Source organism: Alnus glutinosa, chromosome 10, assembly GCF_958979055.1.
Source record: "Alnus glutinosa chromosome 10, dhAlnGlut1.1, whole genome shotgun sequence".
NCBI lineage: Eukaryota > Viridiplantae > Streptophyta > Magnoliopsida > Fagales > Betulaceae > Alnus > Alnus glutinosa.
The window spans coordinates 9,239,779-9,252,403 of NC_084895.1; the positions used below are offsets into that span (position 1 = coordinate 9,239,779).

Genomic DNA, 12,625 nt, shown 5'->3' on the forward strand with positions numbered 1-12,625 from the left:
CCCCCGCAGCCTCCAAAATTCAACCATCGGAGATTGGGGAACTTCACACTCCTTTGGTTCTTCCGCTCTACTTGTTATTTATATATATATAAGCGAGTAACTCTCCCACTCTTTCTCATTGCTCTCGGATTCAGATTCAATCTGATTTCGCCGACTTTTTCTTCTTCTTTTTTCCTCCGGGAAAGAAGAACAAACAGTTTCTTGTTTTCTCGGGAGAATTCGGGGGAATGGCGGGTGAACGTGGAAAATGGGTGGTGATGGTGACGGCGCAGACGCCGACGAACATAGCGGTTATCAAGTACTGGGGGAAGAGGGACGAGACCCTGATCGTGCCCGTCAACGATAGCATCAGCGTCACGCTTGATCCTGATCACCTCTGCACCACTACCACCGTCGCCGTCAGCCCCGCCTTTGACCGCGACCGCATGTGGCTAAACGGCAAGGTAAACAGACTGAACTGTGTTTGGCTGATGAGAAAATACCTGCTAGTGGTATATTTATCTTTGATGAAGAATGTATTTATGGTTGATGGTTGGATAAAAGTTTATGTATGTTTCATTTATGCTTGGGTTGGCTGTTGACGATATTTAGGAGGAAAAAAGAAATTCTAATTTTAATCGCAATTCTCATCTTTATTGTGCTGAGGAAACCAAATTCTTTGCACAACTGAACCTAATTTAAGCATGTAAAATGAACACAACTTCAAATGTGAAACAAAAATCATTTACATTTTTTCAGCAACAAAATGGAGGATTTTTACTACTATTCTTTTTTCTTTTTTCTTTTCAAATACTGTGATCCTTTTCTTTTTCAAGTTAATTCATCGAGCTTTTCATTTTTGCCGGTTACTGTAGGAGATTTCCCTCTCTGGAGACAGGTACCAAAATTGTCTTAGGGAAATTCGCAGTCGTGCCAGTGATGTTGAGGACGAGGAAAATGGTATCAAAATTGCAGAAAAGGACTGGGAAAAGTTGCATTTACATATTGCTTCATACAACAATTTCCCTACTGCTGCTGGGTTGGCCTCTTCAGCGGCTGGGTTTGCTTGTCTTGGTATACAATCTATTTGCCCAACTTTTTTTTTTTTGGTCATATTTGTGTTCTTTTCTTGTAATATATTCATAGATCAGGCCCCTATCTTTGAGCAGTCATCAGTGTCATCCCTCCAATTTTACGAATGATAATTGAGTTAGTTTTCACGTTCTTCTGAAAATAATGAAATCAGAAGGTTTTGGTTTAATGACAATATGTATGTTATTCCTTCAGTTGAGCCTCACTAAGACGTCTTGATTATGCATATTTATTGATCAATCTATTAATTGTATCTCCAGCTGAAGTTTATTGTGAAAAATGAATGACTGTATTTTCTTTGCCTTTCAAAAAGCCGAACTATCCTACCATCACTTTTCAAAAATTTCACTTCAATTTTTTTTTTTTTTTTTTCTTATGATTTTGGTCTGGACAGAGATTTTTCACCTCCTTCCAAATTTTAAGTCCGTGTTTCTCTTGGTTTTGCACGGACTTTTTTTAACAGGATGACTTTGTTAAACTAAAGTATATGGAGAAATGATAAATGGATAGAAGAAAATCATATATATTAAGATTTCCATGAGCATTACATTATCGAAAAAAGAATCACAAAATCTTACAGAAACTGATGAACTATCAACTAATAAACTAACCTATAGGTGAATTCATGTTCCTGCCACTTTGTTTTGGCATTGTTGTTTCTCAAAATTTTCAGACTGCCAAACTATACACTGTTCGTCAACCTATGGTAATTTTCCTGCAGTTGATTTCAAACGGGCGAATGTATGATTAGAGTGGAATTGATAAATATTACTGGTCCTCGGATACTGCACATAAGTTGGTATTTTCTGAATGAGCTCCAATTTTGAACTTTGTTGATAAAATCCTTTCATTTGACCGAAAAACAACTCTCTGTTCATACACATATTAATTGGTCTTGCATGTCCTAAGAGCAAGAACAATTTAGAACTTATGGTAATTCTCCTGCGGTTGATTTCAAATGGGCCAACCTATATTTACAGTGGAATTGACAAATATTACCAGTCCCCTGATACTGTACATAAGTTGGTATTTTTCGAATGAGATCCAATTTAGAACTTTGCTGGTAAAGACTAGGTTTGTAAATGAAACAAAGCTTTTTCGCGAATCAGTGCATTTATTAAGTCAAACAGAGCTTGGACAAATTTTCAGGCTCATTTATTAAACGAGCCAAACTTGTATAAACTCGTATAACTCAATTTTTATTATTTTTTAACTTTGTAACGAGAACATCTTAAGTATTTAAAAAGATAACAATGAATTCTCCTCGTAATGTAATAGATATAGCTTGAATTATTGTAATTGTGAGTTTTGACATAAATATATGTGGATGTGTGTGTATATGAGTGGGTTTGTGTGTGTGTTTATATTTGTGTGTGTGTGTAGTGAATGTATATACATACCGTAAGACAAACATATAGACTCGAGATTAGATTTTTAAGATTCAAGTTAATTTATCTAATTAAGTTTTTATTTTTCAATACTTTTTATCTTTGGACAACTGCTTATGTTTGTCATGTGATGATTAGTTATCATAATTTTTTTGTTCTTTTTGCCAAATACTAGGTAGGTGGCTTCTCTTGTGTACTTCTTTGTATACATGGGGTGCCTTATGTTTTTAATGATTTCTCACTTACTTATTAAAAAATAATTAACTCAAATAATAGAATTTTAACAATAATTAATTAACAATAAACAATCACGAGATTTACTTTATATATGCAATGAATAAGTTAATTAAGTAGCTTGTGAACAAATTCGAATTCATTCGAAAAATAAATAAATAAAGTTTGAATAGATTATCTAGCTCCATGATAAGTTCGAGCTCGAATTCGACTTGTGTTTGAAAAAACTTAAACAAATTGAGCTTGAACATTCAATACTTGACTCAATTACAGCCCAACATTTGACCAAAAAGCAACTTCTTGTTGTTCATACACACATATAAGTTGGTCTTGCATGTCCTAAGAGCAAAAACAATTTAGTATATGGCTTTTGCTATTTTGTTCTTCTACAACTGGGCTCAACTTTTTCTTTGTTTTTAGCTTAATTATAATGGGGGACCTAAAAGGTCGGAAGATTATTTCAATGACCTCCTGGTGACCGTTACTTTATCTAATTCCTTACCCACTGTAATTGTTTGTATGCATCTGTCAATAGAACTACCATCATACTGCGTTTCTTTGTATTTACTAGATGTAGTATATATGGACACTTATTGTATATAATATTAATACCAACTAAACAATAGAGTACATATTTGTATTACGAATATGTGCATTTTTTTTTTATCTGCCTTGAGAAACCAATTCCCGGATAATTCAGCTTTAAAATTAACATGTTTCTTTCATGATTAGTAATTATATATTAGAGAACATTTTGCTGAGCTATATGTAATTATTGTTTTTACTTGCAGTTTTTGCCCTCGCAAAGCTAATGAATGTGAAAGAAGATCAAAGCAAGCTTTCTGCTATTGCAAGGTATCTCTTTCTTTGTTGATTTATATTGAATTTCAAGGGTTCTAGTTGCTTGGATCGAATGTCTAGTACTTTATATAGCCATCCAAGGATGATTGTGTCATTGGCAATAACTTTTCTTTTTTCCTTCTTTTCTGAATTAATACAGGCAAGGTTCAGGCAGTGCTTGTCGCAGCCTGTATGGTGGATTTGTCAAGTGGATCATGGGAAAAGTAAGTTTATCCTCTTGTGTTCATCGTAGGTTCTTTCTTTCAATAAAGCCTTGCATTTTTTTATGCATTTGGTTCTCAAGTTTTATTTTTTTAAAATTTTATTTTAATCTTGATATGTTAAGGATAAGGATGGAAAAGACAGTCTTGCAGTTCAACTTGCAGATGAGAAGCACTGGGATGATCTTGTTATTATTATTGCTGTGGTATTTCTCTCTTCCATTTTACCTTCTGCTGTGTGAATGAGTTTTCTGGTGAATTTGAGCAGTAGACACACACACGCACACTCATATGTATGTATGCTAGCATGCATGCATGTATAGTAAAAAAATTTTATGAAGTGCCAAAGAGGGGGCAACCCATGCACACTGAAGTATTAGAAGGAGAAGCCCAATAGAAAAAGAAACAGTAAGAAAAATGGAGTTGTGGGCAGTCGCCCTTTTTTCCTTTAATATATGCTGTACTGCTTTGCTTCTAAAAGTTCTTTCCCATTGTTTTGGCTTGCTAATTTCATCTCTAAGTTGCTTATTTATGGCGAGATCCTGTATATGTGTTCAAAACTGTAGACTTTAGATACGATTAAGCTTCACCCTTCTGATCAGTTGTGGTCCATGAACATTATTTTAATTTCTTAATAGGAACTTACCGTCTCAAATGAGTTTCTCTGATCAATGTCAAATTTAGAATTTATGTCTATGAAATCCTTATCTTTCCTACTTGTTTGTCTTGTTTCTACAAGAGATAATTATAATTTGTCAAGTATCATGAAAGTTATTTCTATAGCCTAATTTGCATGCTGAATTATTGTTATTGTACTACTGTTACTACTACTGCTGCTGCTGTATTACTGTTATTATTTTAATCATCATCATCATTATTATTATTATTATTATTATTATTTGATGAGTATCTGCTGTTATATTGCTCCTACTATGCCCCATTGTTTTCGTTATTTCAATCTTTATTTTTTTGATTTTAGGTAAGTTCAAGGCAGAAGGAAACGAGTAGCACCACTGGAATGCGTGAAACAGTTGAAACTAGTTTGCTTTTAAAACATAGAGCAAAGGTACATTTTATTCATCTTTTTCTCTCTTACAAAAGATGTTCATTGTCTTTCATGAAACTAGGCATCCACCAAGGCGCTGCATGTGATAGATGGCTCTCTTTTTTTGTTGTTTGTGGATTAGATGGTTGAGAGATAAGATTTGATTACTTGAAAAGAGAAAAGAAAGGGGGAGAGAAGAGAGAGAAGAGGGGAGAAAGTTTAGGAGAGAGGAAAGAGAGCAAAAAACAGTGGCTAAAATTACTTTGTTACCTTCAGTTACTTGAAAATAAGATATGGGCTTGTTTTGGTATTTTGTATGGAGAGAAAACCAAGAGCGATCAATTTAGGAGTCAACTTTCTATATTACTGTACATTATTTTATATAATCATAAATATTGAAACTTGCATGGTCTTTTTTGGATTTTTTTTTTTTTTTTTTTTTTTTACTGTTTTAAAATTTGAATTTTCACGTACTTTCCCCTGCTGGAGGGCAGGTCTTTTAGGTTTAATTCTCTAAAATTGTATTTGACTTTTGGTATTTGTTCTTTTCCTTTTTTGGAATGCAACAGGAAATAGTACCAAAACGCATACTACAAATGGAAGGAGCCATAAAAAATCGTGATTTTGCATCTTTTGCACAATTGACCTGTGCTGATAGTAACCAGTTTCATGCTGTTTGCCTGGACACATCTCCCCCAATTTTCTACATGAATGATACATCCCATAGGTGAGTTCTGCTCTAGTTTTTTGGTTCTACAGCATCAATTTTTTTTTTCCTTGAGATGCGGCATTAAAATGCTGAACTTAAAATCAGTGAAACAACTATCTTTCAGGATAATCAGCATTGTTGAAAAGTGGAATCGCTCTGAAGGAACACCTCAGGTTTGATTTTCTTTCTCCTATTTCTTTTCTGGAAAGCCTTCATGACTTGTATCTCATAACAGATTGGACCAAGGTGCCTGCGTTGCATATTTCTTTACGAATGATATTTACTATATGATAATCTATAACTTTTCTTAAAAAAAAAAAAGAAAAAACTAAAAACTAAATAAATAAATAAAAAGATTTATAGATGCAGAAAGTTTCTTTGTAATTGAATACTTCAGCATGCATGATTTTATATGTAATTTAATGATAAATGATAATTTGTTTTAACTTAGTAATATATATGATTGACAAAGTAGAGCTTCTACCGTTTGTAGGTTAGAAATTAGTGCTTTACAGAATTTTATGATTCAAAATCAAGCTTGTCATCAAATCACATTGTTATTAGACCTTTTTAAAATTCAAATGTTGGTATCTTTGAAGTACATAAAGACCCTTGCTGTATTTTTGTGTTTTTTTTTTGCATCCTCTGAGTGCTACAAAACGTTCTATAACTACTTACATAAGACATCAGTTCTCAGATTAATTTTTTACGTATAAACAAAGATAAGTCATGAATTGGTTGATTTCATATGGTACCTTTTTGGAAATTTTTCCAAAAGCAGCAAAGGCCTGGAGATGTTATGCTTTCAAATTTTTGTTTTTTCACTTGCTAAAGGAGTCATAAAACCCTCTCATTCACAACAAAGATTTCAGTTTTAGCTTCACGAGTGTTAAATTGCTTCCCAGCCTTGACAGCAATATACTTTTCATTTGATCCCATAATCCTAAAGAATATTAATCAGGCCATGTTCCTTGAGTGATGATGTCATGATTTAAGACTTTGTATCATCCAACCACTTGTTTGAAGTTGTTCCTTTATTTGTCGTTGTCTATGATTTATGTCACTATCAAAAGTATTGTAACCCATATGGTGAAGAAACACTCAAATACAAGCCACCTGGGGTTGGATTAAGGCGTCTCATCCTATTACCGTCAGTAATCACATTGGTTATTTTAATTTTACTTCTGTAGAAATTGTAAAATTTTGTAACGTATGTAGTACCTTATGCCTAGCTATAACGACTCAAGAAAAGCTTTAGTAACATTTGCGTCATCACCCCAAAATGACTAGTCAATTTGGAGCTTATTTGGAGTCACTTTTAAAGTCTAGTTTCACTTCGTAAATAATGTGGAACTTAACACCTACGAGTGTATTTATAAACCACACATGTGGGTCTCATCTTCCCAATATGGGACTGGATTGTTACAATGTCTCCCTCTTAAATTCCTAACGTCATCTTTAGGGCCACATCATGAGGTTTGACAGTACCACATGGGATTAGTAAATTGCTCTAATACCATTGGTAACGATTCAAGAAAAGCTTTTGGTATATTTGCGCTATCACTCCAAAAGGATTAGTCAATTTGGAGTTTTCTTATAATCACTTATAAAGCTCAGTTTCATCTAGTAAGTAATGTGAGACTTAGCATTCATGAGTATATTTATAAATCACATGCTTAATGTGGACTACTTATTTTCTCACTATAGGACTAAGGTGTTATGATAGCCCTTTGGCGCACACGAAGCTTGTTTCTTTCTGACTTGGTGTTTTCAGTCTTCTTGTTGGCTATTTTGAATATGTGATTAAGTTGGACAATTGACAGGTGGCATATACTTTTGATGCGGGGCCCAATGCTGTACTGATTGCGCGTAATAGAAAGGCTGCTACCCTTTTGCTTCAGAGGCTGCTCTTCTACTTCCCTCCAAATTCAGCTTCGGGTTTGGATAGGTAATTAGTAATGACATGACATTGTGTTATGCTTGGTGAAATATCAATGAATAGTCGAACTGCAGACTTGTAGAGATTTTTATTTTTGCCCTTGTGCTTCTTTTGCTTATTCACGTACAGTTTCATCCTTGGTGATAAGTCAATTCTAAAAGATGCTGGGCTTGAGGGGATGAAGGATGTGGAAGATTTGCCACCACCGCCAGAAATCAAGGATAGCATTCCTTCCCAGAAATACAAGGGGGATGTTAGTTATTTCATCTGCACGAGACCTGGCAGAGGCCCAGTTTTGCTTTCTGATAAGAGTCAGGCTCTTCTCAACCCCAAAACCGGGCTGCCTAAGTAAATTTGGATTAATTGTTATCTTGGGCTAATCTTCCTTGTCTCTATGAGCCTGGAGTATTTCAGTCAGATATCTTCTACACTGTGCCTATGCTCATGGTAAGAATTTGCTGCTTGTGTTGCTATGTCATGTAATTGTAATTTTTTTTTTTTTTTTTTTGGTCTCCTGGATAATTTAATAGGGTTTATGCCCTCTCATAGTCTTATGAGACGGTTAAAAATAAGTTTGTATTGTCTTTTGACAATTTCAGCTGTAACTTGGAAGGCTTGAAGTTGTAACTATTTGGGTCTATGCCCGGTAATTGTTTCAATAAGAGTTATCATTTTCTTTTGGTCCAAAAATAGAAAATATTCGTAAAGATTTAGATGATTAAAAAGGGGTTAAATATAAAAAAGTCCCATTAACAACCATTCAATTTTAATAGCCTTATTCTCTTAAAAACTAAAATAAATAAATAAAAAATTGAAATCTAAAAGGTTAAAGAACTTAGAAACTTTTAAAATTAAAATTTTGAACTAAAAAATATAGAAAAAATTAAAGGGGTGGCTGCCGGTTGGGTGAGCCACCCCTTACCACTTCTGGGTGGATGCGGTTTGCAAGTGGCGCGCGGCCATCTCCATGGGCTAGAACCGGTAGCTACCCATTCCCCTCTTTTATTATTATTATTATTATTTTATTTTCTATTTTTTTAAAAAATAATAATAATAATAATTTTGTTAGTTTAATGTATTTGTATTTAATTACTAAGAGTGACGTGTCGCCATCTTATTGGTGTTGGCGTTGCACCAACTAGCCAAAATGGTTTTGACTCTTCCGGTCACTATTTAATTGCAATTGATTCTGCTGGGACTGGTGTCCAAAACTCCAATTGCATTGATATTGCTTTTCTATAATTGTATAATATTGAACATTGTGATATATATTATTGCTTTACATGTACATATATGTTTGAATATTTTCATATGGTATACGTGTAACATTCATAAATTACATTGTATTTAATTAAGGTGTGAGTAATGAGACTATCACACAAAAGATCATAGTCATAGGTCCTTAGAATTTATAAGTGATTGTTCGTAGCCATAAATAGAATTGGGAAATCCATATAGATTATAACATGTCAACCTTAACGATATATCTTAATAAGTAGAAGTAGGAAGAGCTTCGGATTGATATGTTAGCGTAAGTGCAAGGTAGTGCCATGCACTGAACGGACTACCTAAATCATCATTATTTCAATTGTGATTAAGAATGATGTACGTGCACGACGACTAATAACAGTTACTCTAAATCTTGAGAAGATTGTGAACTCAGATGTTGGTCCAGAAATAAAAAATATTCGTAAAGATTTTGATGATTAAAAAAGGGTTAAATATAAAAAAGTCCCACCAACAACCAGCTAATTTTAAAATAGTCTCATAAATTTTCAAGTGTACTAAAGTGACTCATCAAACTAATAAGGCGTGCCAAAAATGTCACCTTTTTTTTTTTTTTTTTTTTTTTTTTTTTTTTTTTAAATTTTATAATAGTCTTATTCTCTCAAAAACTAAAATAAATAAATAAAAAAAATGTTTTACTTAAAAAAAAAAATCTAAAACGTTAAAGAAATTAAAAACTTTAAAAATTAAAATTTTTTAATTAAAAAAAAAAAATAGCGCACAGCCATCCACAAAGGTGGTGGTGGCCTTTGGGCCACCCCTAGATTAGGCTAGGGGTGGCCGCGAACAACCCTCGACCACCTCTAGGGTGGCGCGCGGCCAACCCCATGGGCTGGGGTAGCCATCCCTTAACTTTTTTCTATTTTCAATTTTTTTTTTAAAAATAAAATAATATTGTTAGCTTAATATATTTGTATTTATTTATTAAGAGTGACATATGTCGTCATTTTATTGGCGCTGACGTGGCACTTAACGGAATTTGTCAATTTTTTTAACAAAATTTGACTTGAGGGAGTGATTTGTATTTTTTTACATACCATTGAGACCTTTGAGTTCATTTTGATATCACAAAGAGTTAATTGTAAATTAGGTAAACAACATGAACTAATTTTGTATTTTTTTTTTTACTAAGAGTGACACATGTCATTATTTTATTGGTGCTGACATAGACATTGATAGAATTTGTCAAGTGTTTTGACTGCAAGGACTAATATATGCGAGCTACGGGTCATGAATATGCAATATTCAATGCTCATCAGTTACCCTAAATCCTGACAAGATTGTGAACTCAGATGTAAAGTGTAGGTTACTTTAATGTACAACAATGAAATCAAATCGCTTGTCAACACTTCTGTGCGTTAGGTGGCTCCATATAGCATTGTTGGAAGACTTTCTTCAAGAAGGAATCCAACTCCTTTGTCACGAAACAAAGCGATAAGGAATCTTTCCATTGATGTAGATTTATTGGGAATTATTATCCTAAAGCTTGGGCCTGAGTGTTTCGATAGTATTTACCGAAGCTTTGTTTTGTGCAAGGTGAGATGAAAATCTCACAAGGTACAAAAAAGATAAATTATGTAATTGAATCAGGAGTATCAATAAAAAGAGATAGTGAACTAAGTAATGGTGTATTGACTTTGATTTGAATACGGAATGATTCAATGGAGGGGTAATATGTGATAAATAAGTACGTCGCGGGGATTGATTCATTAATTTGAAAATACATATTAAAGTATAGTCATATTTACTTAGTGGAATCAATTGTGATTAAATAGGGTTGTGTGATATTGTTAAAGACCTATTTAAAGCTAATTGTACTTTTCCCTTTAGGTGTCCCTCTTTGAGCTGATATAAATTAACCACATCCTATGTGTCTCGGTTATGTATTAATTTATTTGGATTGTTTTATTTGATAAAACATAGGCCAAAGAAATTTGATTCATATAAGGCTCATTACTTAGAAATGATTGGGCTTAGAAATTAATTTTCTATAGGTTTAAGTCATTAAAAAGCTATGGGCTTAGGAATTAATTCATATGGGCTTAAGCAATTAAAGAGGTATGTGCTTAGGATACGCTATAACTTTTTTCTATTCTTTTCTTATTTGAAAATTTATAGAAAAACCCAGAATTCGTTAGTTGTATTTTGATGGAATTATTTACAAAAGGGAGAGATGAAAGTCACAATGAATGAACTATGTCTTGTCAATCTTTTGGGGTAGTTTGGGCACCTCCCACCCGATTTGGACAAAAGTGGCTTTGGCCACCCTTTGATTTGTTTGTTTATATATATATATATATGAGACAAGGAACCCCTCTAAGGTAGGGCACTTCGTGTACCAATCTGTGTTGGATAAACCTCGGACACGTGCAAAGCGTACCTTAAAAATATATTGATGCATATTTATAAAGTTTTGGTATCTATATTTTTTGTGATACAAATATTGTTTTATATAATACTTCATCTCCTTTTGTATTATGTTTTTCATTTTATTTTATTTTATTTTTATATAGTAAAAACATAGTATATAAAGAGAAAAAAAAAAAAAATTGTCATTGTCCCCCCCCCCCCCCGCCCCTCAAAAAAAAAAAAAAAAAAAACAAAGAACTGCTAGCTCTACCACTAAAAGAAATCAACCTAAATTTTCATAAGAGAAAAATATAATTTAGCCCCCCAAACTACTAAGCCTTGCACTCTGGTCCTCAAAACTACCAAAATCTTTGAAAAAGACCCATTTTGATGAAATTTTCCCGTAATACCCTTGCCACATGTCATTTTTCAATTAAAAAATAATTAAAAATTTGAAAAAATTCAAAAAAAAAATTAAGAAAAAATTCATTAAAAAAAATAAATAAAATAAATAATAATAATAATAATAATAATTTTTATATAAATATTAAAAACTAAAAAGAAAAAAAACTATTTTTTTTTTTTTTAAAAAAAATATTGCGATTGATCGGAGGACGTGCTACTTCTTTCCAGCATCGTTATTGGGCACGATGCACGCCTACAGCTCAGTGAACTTGTCCTCGTCTCTCTAAACGCGGACATGGCTAATTTCTTATCCTTCGATGATTATGATATTGATTTTTCGAAGGTTATGAATGATTCCAATCTAAATTTTGTTTTGTTACAAACGACGAGCAAGTCTATCATCGTTGTGGAATACCTCAATCAGTTTCTGACAGAGAAATGGGCGTTGACTGGAGGGGTGTCGAGAATATCAGGTTGAGGTTGGAAAATAACGCCACCCCAAACACCCATCTTTTTTTAAAAAAATAAGAAATAAAATTTTAGTTTATTTATTTTTTGAATTTTTTTTTTTTATTTTTTAATTGAAAAATAACACATGGCCGGAATATTATGGGGATATTTCGCCAAAAGGGGTCTTTTTCAAAGGTTTTTGTAGTTTGGGGGGTTAGAGTGCAAGCCTTAGTAGTTTGGAGGGCCATCCAGAAAAATGATGGTAGTTTAAAGGGCTAAATTATATTTTTCCTTTTTCATAATCTGATGTAATTTTTGCTTCACTTCAAAAGGATTGATGATAAGGAACAATAGTGTGGAGCCATTATGGGCTGTAGAAGACTACCACTACCAAAAAAAAAAAAAAAAAGAAGGAGCAATTAGTGACGTGTGAATAGTAAATCACTTTTTCCCACGTCACAAATTAGTGATGTGTCACTATTTGACACGTTACTAAAATATTCAGTGACGTGTGAAATTTTACACGACACTATAATTTTTGCAAATATAATTTTTTTTTAAAAAAATATATTAAATTTTAAATCATTAGTGACGTATGACAAAGATAGATCACTAAATAGTGACGTGTTGGTTTGACACGTCACTAAGTAGTGACATATCAATTTAACACGTCATTGATTTAGTGGC

At 33.1% G+C, this 12,625-nt stretch overlaps 1 protein-coding gene across 1 annotated transcript; it reads left to right on the forward strand.

The window, feature by feature from the left end:
• Positions 1 to 11: 11 nt before the first annotated feature.
• Positions 12 to 8,127, forward strand: LOC133879894 (diphosphomevalonate decarboxylase MVD2, peroxisomal). The gene is made up of 10 exons (XM_062318705.1): positions 12 to 443; positions 855 to 1,053; positions 3,485 to 3,548; positions 3,694 to 3,757; positions 3,880 to 3,960; positions 4,734 to 4,820; positions 5,369 to 5,526; positions 5,633 to 5,681; positions 7,332 to 7,456; positions 7,577 to 8,127. Exons 1-10 carry the CDS (start codon positions 228 to 230, stop codon positions 7,797 to 7,799), a joined length of 1,266 nt encoding a protein of 421 aa, XP_062174689.1. The 5' UTR covers positions 12 to 227; the 3' UTR covers positions 7,800 to 8,127.
• The last annotated feature ends 4,498 nt before the right edge of the window (positions 8,128 to 12,625 follow it).